At 43.8% G+C, this 9,435-nt stretch overlaps 2 protein-coding genes across 3 annotated transcripts in view; one reads left to right on the top strand and one right to left on the bottom strand.

Annotated features, from left to right (window-relative positions):
* The window catches only part of NECAB2 (N-terminal EF-hand calcium binding protein 2), a 425,733-nt gene that overhangs the window by 368,759 nt on the left and 47,539 nt on the right, over positions 1–9,435 (top strand). The gene's annotated exons all lie outside the window — the stretch shown is intronic.
* The window catches only part of SLC38A8 (solute carrier family 38 member 8), a 36,212-nt gene that overhangs the window by 17,219 nt on the left and 9,558 nt on the right, over positions 1–9,435 (bottom strand). Inside the window, exons 2-5 of the mRNA XM_006019055.2 lie at positions 3,948–4,146; positions 2,806–2,959; positions 1,191–1,295; positions 852–909 (exon numbers count right to left, since the gene is read on the bottom strand). Of these exons, the coding sequence (XP_006019117.1) occupies positions 852–909; positions 1,191–1,295; positions 2,806–2,959; positions 3,948–4,146 (516 nt within the window). The remainder of the gene's footprint in view (positions 1–851; positions 910–1,190; positions 1,296–2,805; positions 2,960–3,947; positions 4,147–9,435) is intronic.

Genomic DNA, 9,435 nt, shown 5'->3' with positions numbered 1-9,435 from the left:
TTGGGCGGGCTGGTGAATGGAGAGGCAGACAAAGCGTATTGCTTGCAAAAAACTTTACTTACGCCGCTAGTAGTCACGATGCAGGTGGTCCGGTCGCTTAAACAACTACACGAGTTGCTCCAGCTGGCAAGGCTCAGGCCAGCGAATCCATACACGAAACAGGCTGGCAGGAAAAAGGGTACGTCGAAGGATTGCGCTCGGCGACGGGGAGAAGAATCGATAGGTGATCAGGCTATCGATCAGCTCAGCCGCAAGTCAGGAATCTTCAAAGGCACTCTGCAGCGTGCTCAAAGTTCTCCGACTTGGGCGGAAGTCGCACAGAATTTTATACGGCTAGCAAGCCAATCGCTAGCTGCCACGTAGGAATAATTTAGAACTGGCCAATAGTGGGACACAAATTTGCATGCGAATGGCGGCCAAGGCACTAAAATCATTGGGTTGTGACAGGTACATGGACCACAGGCTAAAAACCACTGATTTAAACCAACACTTGTCTGGGAGGATTTAGATAGGCATGATTTTGCTTTGTGCAAAAGGCTACATAGATGACCTTTTGACAGCTTTTCCAGGCTTTGATTTGATTCTACAATATTTGCACTACACTCACTCCCAAGGTGAATTCTTGGCCCTACTGAAGTCAACATGAGATTTGTGATCAACTTCAATGGAGCAATCAGTTCCTCCCCCCAGATTCCCATTCTAACAGCTAGCAATTTCTGTGGAGGAAGGGATGCAATGTCTGGGGAACAGCAGGATGGTCTCTGCTTTCTTCAATTCTGTCACCAGAGGCTCTTCCCTAGGCTAGGACATTGTTCTACACAACAGACCAGTTGAATCCAAGGGGATGTTACCTGAAATCCAAAGCAGATGGTTGGGATGACGCTGAACATGGAAGCCCAGGAAGAAGCCCTGCAAAATTAAGAAAGGAAGACATACTTTTTTCCTGAACTGCTCACCTGGGTAACTCAGTAGGACCAGAAAGAAACACTCAGAACTCAAGCAAAAGATGAATAATACAAGATGGGACTTATCTACACTGCATAAAAAAGGCCCACAAGTCACAGCCCATGGGTTGCGTTAGCATCTTAAATGCTCAAGCTCAAGCTATTAGCCTTCTGGATGTAGTTGCAAAGTCAAGGATATACAAACAGATTCCTGCAGCAGTGATAAATGGCTGCACCAACCCTTACCTTGAAGCATAATGGTTTTCGTGCATAATAATATGCTCTGGTCGCAGATAGTATTTTAATACAATCACCAGGGTCAGATAGCATGCTGCCAAGGTACCAAGGACACTGAAACAAAGAACTGGAGATCAGATTATTGAACTTATTGTGCAAAGTGAAGAGTTGACGAGGCTCCTTGGCATACAGTAAGGTTCAACTGGCGTACATACCAAGAAGATCAGGAAATATATTAGGGATTAGTAACCCTGGCAAACTGACTGCCTAAGGGCACAAGAAAAATATCATGCTTGGTAAATCTGACTAGCAGGCAGCACCCCAAACCTGGACCAGTTTCTGCATAAAGAGAAAGACCTTTGTCGCAGACAGAAAGGCCTTAACTTCCAACAGGGCACTGTGCCCAATTTTCTCTCATTCCATTTTACACTCCACTGATTTTGCTCCCAAATCACATAGGCATAAGGAAAAGCAGTCAAGCCCTAAGCCACATACTTTTCGGAACACTTAATACAATCTCTGTAAAGCTGGGAAGTAATAACAGGCATGACTGCATATGCTGCTGAACTGCAGCCTCCTCTGGGGTGGAACAACTGAGGGACTGCACGACAGCACTACTCGGGAATTTTGGGGAAGCAAAAATGACAGGTTAATAACTCAGTCTGAAACTGTAGGCAGGACCATTGTCCATGCTACAGCTTGGCCAGGACACTGATTTAAGTATTCTTTCAAGATTGTTCTGGGGTTCTGAATGACATTACAGAGCCAATAGAAACCAGTGGCTGAGGCAGCATTGCTTCAAAAATAAATGATACTCCCTGACCATCTGAACATGTTACAATGATGTCTGCTGTCCTTGGTTCACATTGCTCATTTATGAGCAGCTAGGACAGGGTGTTTAGCAAACATCCCCTTGCATTTAGCCCTGCTATCACTTGGTAGATAGAAACTTTCTGATGTGTGGTAAAGACTGACTTGAATTTTTCCAGTGGAGCAAGCCAAATTCCCACAGTCCTAGCCCAATGACAGGTCAAGTCTGTACACATTTGGGACTCTGATCAATACTGTAGGCTGCCAAAACTGTCCAAAAATATTGACCACTCCATCCTGGTTCACTATGCAGATGCAGAAGTGTTTCTGCAGTTAAAGCTGAGGCTATTGCACTTGCAATGAACTGAGGAGTGGCAAAGAGGAGTCTCAAATGACCAGAAGGGTGGACTCATGATGTCAGGTCCAGTCTGAATAAATGCAAAGGCTGCCTGTTCTAGATCTCAGTTCTTCTCACTGCTAGCCAGGAGCAGAGGCTCACTGGAGTACCTTAAGACCAGAGGCAGTGATAGGGGTCCACTAGTGACTTAAAGTGAACTTGAACATGTCCACTTGCTGATTCCTAGCTCGCAGTACAAGCACGGTGCAGTGGCTCTTGGTGCACACCAGCCAACAGCTCCCATTCCCTGCCTTACTTTTTCACATTGGCTGAGGGTCACAAAGCATCAGACACAGCAGCCCAGCTAGTGGCCCAGCACTATTCCCTCAACCATCTTCTGCAGGATTGATTTCTGAGTGCATCTGGTATAGTGTATAACCTTGGGAGGCCAGATGTGTTATTTTCACCCACATCTACCTTGAGTACTTCTGGAAGCCAATCTCTCTAGGAACAGACAGGGGAAAGATGACCAGGACACAAAGAGTAGTCAGGGTGAAGCGATGATCCATGTACCAATGCTGGGGAGGTGGCCCTCCTTCATTCAGCGTCTCATTCAGGTAGGAGTCATATACTGGGAAGAACAATGGAAGAGGTGGTCAAGGACATTCCTTGAGGCACAGCATTTCAGCATCAGTTGCATGCTAATGAGCAGAAGCAAAGATGGCCCCAGTAACAGTGAGAAGAGGTTGTAGATCTCACCAGCACCAAAGAATCCCAGGTCTGGGAAGTATTGACAGAAAAGATGGCCCTGCTCAAGGAAGGCAGTTACCTTCATGTAACCTTTCACCAACTCTACAAGGAACAGGCTACAAACACTTTGCAACCCTTAAATGTTTTCTCTGTATTGCTAGAGTTAATGGTTTAATGGTGTTAAACTCCCAGCCTACAGGCCAAATCCAGCCTGCAGCACCATGTCATCTAGCGCACAGGCTCCCCATAGGTCTCGAGATTTGATGGCAGGCTATGAAATTTCCAGACCTGTGGGGAGCCCCCAGCCCAGCGAGCTGGATTGGGTGTCTGATCTAAGCACAACAGGGCCAGGCACAGGTGGTGCCAGCAGGCCAGGGCCCAGTCCTGGTGTGGGAGCTGGAATGGGATGGCACCAGACTTCTGAGGCCCAATCCTAGCATGCAGGACATCCATCCAGCCTGTAGACCAGCCCTGCACCACTCATCTGAGTTATGGGGCCAAAAGCTTGGGCATAACTGGTCTAATTTCACAAAAGTGGCAAATGATGTTAGGTGCCCCAGAGATGCCTGCAGCTTACCAGTTGTTCAGAGGACAGGCTCTTCAGTTCACTCCAAAGATCTGGCCCCCTTTATAGTGTCCAAAGATCTGGCCACCCAAAAATTCAAAGCCAGTACACCTTTAATGGAAATGACTTCTCTTGCTGCGGAATATTTTACATCAACACAAGAGTATGAGTGGCAAAGGCTGCTGTATGTATAATGGCATGAAACTGGACGAACATGTCTGCTTGAATGGATCTAAGCTTCTGGTCAAGGGAATGAAGGACCTAATTTCCAGAATTCATGCTCTATGCAGAGACAGAGACTTACATTTCTCCAGCTGATCACCCACAACTCTGAGAAAGGCTACGGAGATCATGAAGAGGTTTAATATGAAGCATATTTCACAGAGTTTCCCAATGGCCGATCCACAGATCTCTCTGACAACACCCTGGTATGTTGACTGGGTGCTAATGGAGGAGGCATATCCCAGGATTACTAGACCACTGATTAGGAATATTAATGATCCCTGCAGAGACAGAAGACATAGTAAAGTGCAGTGAGGTATGATCATCTCAGGTCCTTCTAGACACCCAGATCATGTTGTGAAAGTCTTTCCTAAAGAAATCCTGAGAGTGGCAGCTTAGTTATGGAAACATAATGTCTGTAGCATGCATGCACACCCTCATGGAGAAAAAACAGAAAACAGATAGCACCAGCAGCAGGATGACAAATAAACCTCAAAGACGTCACAGCTTCAGAACTAAATTACTGGTATTCACCAGCTATCATTACACCCCTCTTTAAAGATTACAGAGGAAAGGAGTTGGGCCTGGGACTAGTATTTTGTGGTAATCACTAACAAAGGCTGTCAATCTATGGTTTGGACTTTCACTTGAAATCTCTTCAACTCACTTTCATCTCTCTCAGCATTGTCCCCTCCTTTCCCTCTCTTTTGTAGTTGAATGACCATATTCCTTTCTATTTAATACCTCTACTCTCTGCAAGTCCATTCATAACATCTGATGAAGCAGGCTGAAAACTATGAAAGCTCGTTTCTCTCTAAACAAGTTAATCCAGGAGTGTCAAACTCACCCAGCTCCCCCGACCAGATCTGAACCTCAGGGCTCCTTTCTTGTGGGCAGCGGGGAAAGCAGCAGGAGTGGTGAAGCAAACATGTCAGGAAGCCACAGGGGTTAACACAGCTGTTATTCACTCCCCACAGCTGACACTGGTCCCCAGGAGGGCTCTGTACCCCAGATTTTGGCAGCAGTCCCTGCCCTTGTCCCACCCCTGAACTCCTGGCCCTTCTAGGAGCTTCATGGACCAGATTACATGGCTCCATGGGCCAGATCCAGCCCACAGGCCTTACGCTTCACACCCCTGAGTTCATCTAAAAAGTGCCACCCAGACCTGGTTTCTGCCTAGTTTCAGACTAACAATGGCCAACTACTTCTTTGTATTTGTATATAAAAGGCATCTTACTCCACAGATGCTAATACAATTGGCACCTATTTATAGCAGCATGTGGTAAGGGAAATATTTCTGGTGAGATGGCACTCCCTGTTACAACAGTAACAGCCATTTAGAAACAACAGGGCATAAACATGTTGCTACTACTCTGAATCAATCACATATGAAATACATTAGGGATGTTGAAGTGGAAAAAAGAAGACCTAGCAGGGAGACTGCTCCCCCTATATGGATGCAGACAAGGAACTGTGGTTTGGAGAAGGATAACATTAGGCAAAGATCTTCTTTCATCCCTATATATTAGCAGACCCCTTTTTTTGGACTCTTCTAATCATTATTTTGCACTTGTACTACTGTTCTACCAAGCAGGTCTCAGCCTGACCTGTCATCCATCAGTTGAGCAGGCACTGTGTGTTCTTTAAGACTGCGGCAGACTGCGGCTGTCCCCAATAAACTGTCACTGTCCCTCAAACTCTTGGAAGAAGGCATATGGATTTAGCTTGAGCAGGTTTCAGATTTAAAAGCAGCTACCAATTTATCAAGAATCCTTGGAGAATTCTTATTCTGCAACGTAGCTTCACTTTCTGCTTGTGATGTGAACCACCTAGGATTGTTATACTCTCTCCTTTCTAGACTCACATTTCTCCACTGATTAACTACCAGAGGTTTGGCTAGTCAACAATAAGAATTATCACTGCTTCCATCAGAGTACCTGACTGCTGTCACAGTTAAAGGAGCAGGCCATCTGGAACCTAGTCAGCAAAAACAGAGAAAAAGAATCAGAAGTAATTTCAAGTCTGATAGTTACCCAACTCCCCATGACATTTTGAAGGGAGTTACAATCCTTTTTTAGAAATGTTTTATCCCTTTTGCTACCTTTATTCCAACCAGATGAGAAACCAATTGACTGTAAAGGGGAAAGAATAAAACTGATTATATGCTGAAATTACTGCCAAATACGTAAAAGAGAAAGAAAAATATAATTCCAGAAGAGATCAGTCTTGTTCCAACTGAAGTTAATGGCAAAACTCCCATTGCATTCTGTGGCCTGTATTAATCTTGATTAATAACAGAAGTTTTAAAAAGGCACATTTACTTTTGTGATCCAGGAGATGTTAGTGTCTATGAGGATGGATGGTGTAACCTAGAAGCAAATGGGGAAAACTATACTGAGGAAAGGAGTACACCCACCCCAAATGCCTATACTCAAATCACTATTATATAAAACACACAGCAATACAATGGAAGTTATATTCAATAAGTAAGAGCCAAGAATCAAATTAAATGCTTCTGAAGAATTTCTAGGAAGATACAGAAATTCCAAAGTCTGCAGCTCTCCTCCCCCTACTCCTCTCCCCACCATACTAGGCCCACACAGCAGTACCAATTGCACCCCAGGTAAAGGCAGACAGGACAACCTCAGCAGACTAACATATCTGAAAGATTACACCTTGCAAAATAATGGCACTTTGAGAGAAAGGCTTCCTTTAAGGAGAAAGGAAATGAACCCACTTTCTAATACCAACCTGAACTATTCCTTGAGAAGAAATCTCTTAATGCAAATGTTAGCAATAAAATTGAATTAAATTAAAATTAAAGAGCAAATTATAAAAGAAACAGATTTGAAGCTTCCTTTATTTTCAATTATGCTTTCGTATTAAAGCTACTTAAACCCAAAAAAGGCCCCTAATTAATTATCCAATTATATATGGGTAATTATGGTCAGTGTCTCAATTTTGAAGAAGCAAGGGAGTTTTTTCGGTGATACCTATTATTGAATTGTATAATTGGGAGAGATGTTAAACAAGCTTGTGGGTACAAAGTACCTCAACTCATGCATGTAGGTAGCAATTTTCAATACCCTCCCTGCTGTTGTAGGGCTAGAATGCTATTGCAGCTGTGATCATACAGGAAATGTGAGAGAGGCAAGGAGTTTTTGGTAATATGTTGTATTGGACCACCTAAATATAGTTAGGAGAGATGCTAGTCAAGCTTTCAGGACTGGAGGAAGGGTACTTTGGGCCCAAAAGCTTGTCTAACATGTTGCCCAGCTATATGGCTGGTCTAATAAAACATATCACCAAAAACTCTTGCTCCTTGCATATTTCCTGGACCATCACAGCTATAGCAACACTTCAACCCTACTTCAGTATTCAGCTGACTTTCATTTTGGATGAGTTGCCCCAAGTCCCATGGACTTCAGCCTGTGTTGTGAATCTCTTGAAAGATTCTCCTCAGCATCAAGGTGAGGTCCCCGTCCTGGCAACATGCACATTTATGAGACATTCCAGTGTATTTGCATGTCCTGAGTAATACTGCAGTATGTAGTTGTATGTGACTGAGAGAATGGTCACATAGTTTGGCCAAAACAGGCCAATGAAGCCCTAAGGCAGCCTGCTACACATTTTAGGAGACATAATATTAGAAGGAAGGCCAAGACACACCATTAAAATGGCATCTCATTCCCAATTCATGCAAAAGTAACAGATTCTATAAGTAGTTATGCTTAACATGCAAGTCACATAAATCTGTTACACAGAAGAGTCATTCAATTCAGCTACGCTGATGGTGACATTTAAGGTGCCCATATTATATACTGGATATTATTGATCAAATGGGGAGGGGAGGAAACAAAAGGACACACACAAGAAAGCTGCAACACCCTGAGACAGAACTTGCCTGGGCAGTAAGCCTTTTTTATAAGCCAGTTACAGGAAGAGCCCTTTACCCCAGTGACACTTAGGGGATTCTGGCTATGGACCATGTACAAATTCTGGTCAATATTATGAAGTAACCAGTATTACCCTAAACACTGCTGTACCATAAAATGCCTCTATGCCTATCTGTGCAAAATGAAGTTTATTTTCTACCTATGTGGACTTTTTACAATCTTTAATTTTCCGTGAGCCTGAGGAAGGGTACATGTGCCCAGAAACTTTCAGAAAAAGATTTTTTTTTTTTTGTGATTTCTTCGTTGGTCTAATAAAAGGTATTGTCTCTGAACCATGAATTCTAGAGTTTTGCATTTCTCTGTGCCTATCCACCACTGCTGACAAGGGCTGTATCATACTTTTCCTAGGCTAGATACAGTGGAGAGCTGTTAGCAAACCTGCCCTGAAGCAAACAATTGGGGGTTAATGAGGGTGGCTGGCAGTACTTCCTCCAGCTCATCTTTTTTAGTGATGTGGCAAAATGCCGGCATCTGAACAAAGATTGGTACTGATGGGGAGATACTTAAATAGGCTTGTACAGGCTTTTTCTAATTTAGGAGGGGAGAAGAGGAGTCATTGGGTTGGTCAGAAAAGGTAAACGGAGCTGAAAAGATTCTATGGCTGACACACAATCTTGGGTGGAAAGGAACAACCTAAAAAACCACAAAGGACCTACATCTCAGCTCAAATGATGCTCCAAGTTAGCAATAACACTGAGGAATGGAAGAGTTACAGGTAGTTACCGTCTAAATAGATGCATTTTTTTACTGATGTAAAAAGCACTGATGACAGATTCCCATGAACAACCTGTGCTGTTAAGCCTATGCCCCCAGAGGTAAACTATAAGACAGAAGGCTTCAAGGCCTAGGTGACTGAATTGAGGGGAGTCCTACCCCAAGGCACCTGAAGGCAGGAACAGTGCCTGCCTAGCTGTCCAGTCTCCTCAACCTGACAGCCTGTGGAATTTGATGTTCCAATTCTTTCCCAGGTTCCCAATGATTAATGGAGTGATTGACCAGATCTGTGAAAAGAATCCCTGTTTTCATCCATGGTCAGCTCCATCAAGTTAAAAGTCAGGCATGAAACTCTTCGCAGCTCTCGCTGTTCCTCTCTCTCTCTTTTTTTCTCCAGGCATAGCTTTCTGAACCTGAATTTTATTAGTTAAGCTTGAGCTAGGTTTCCTCAAATAGTCAACTGAACCAGAGTAATATCGTAATTGTTTTTGTTTGTTTTTTCTTGCATGGCTATTATTACTAGTACCATCATAAATTTCGTATACTTAGCAATAAATAACTTCTATAGTCAAACTGGTGGTAACTGGGTATATTTTTCCTTCTCTGCTTCCTCTTCTCCACTTGCTATGCAGCAACGCTTCTTTTACCTAAGCCAAAGATCCCTGTAAAGCCCAAAAATACTGTGGGGTCTGCTCATCAAAAGGCTACCACTACTAGGACAGTTAGGGCAAAAGTTTGGGATGTGCTGAGTTTGAGACACATAAGGGGAACACCTTGTATAGGCTGATTGACCCAGTCTGGCTCAGTGCTCTAATGACCTAGGTTCATAGATGTCAGGGTCAGAAGGGACCTCAATAGATCATCGAGTCTGACCCCCTGCATAGGCAGGGAAGAGTGCTG

The sequence above is a fragment of the Alligator sinensis genome, unplaced genomic scaffold, assembly GCF_000455745.1.
Source record: "Alligator sinensis unplaced genomic scaffold, ASM45574v1 scaffold97_1, whole genome shotgun sequence".
Classification (NCBI taxonomy): Eukaryota; Metazoa; Chordata; order Crocodylia; family Alligatoridae; genus Alligator; species Alligator sinensis.
The sequence above is the reverse complement of the archived record's forward strand: the minus strand, read 5'-3'. Positions and strand labels throughout refer to the sequence as shown.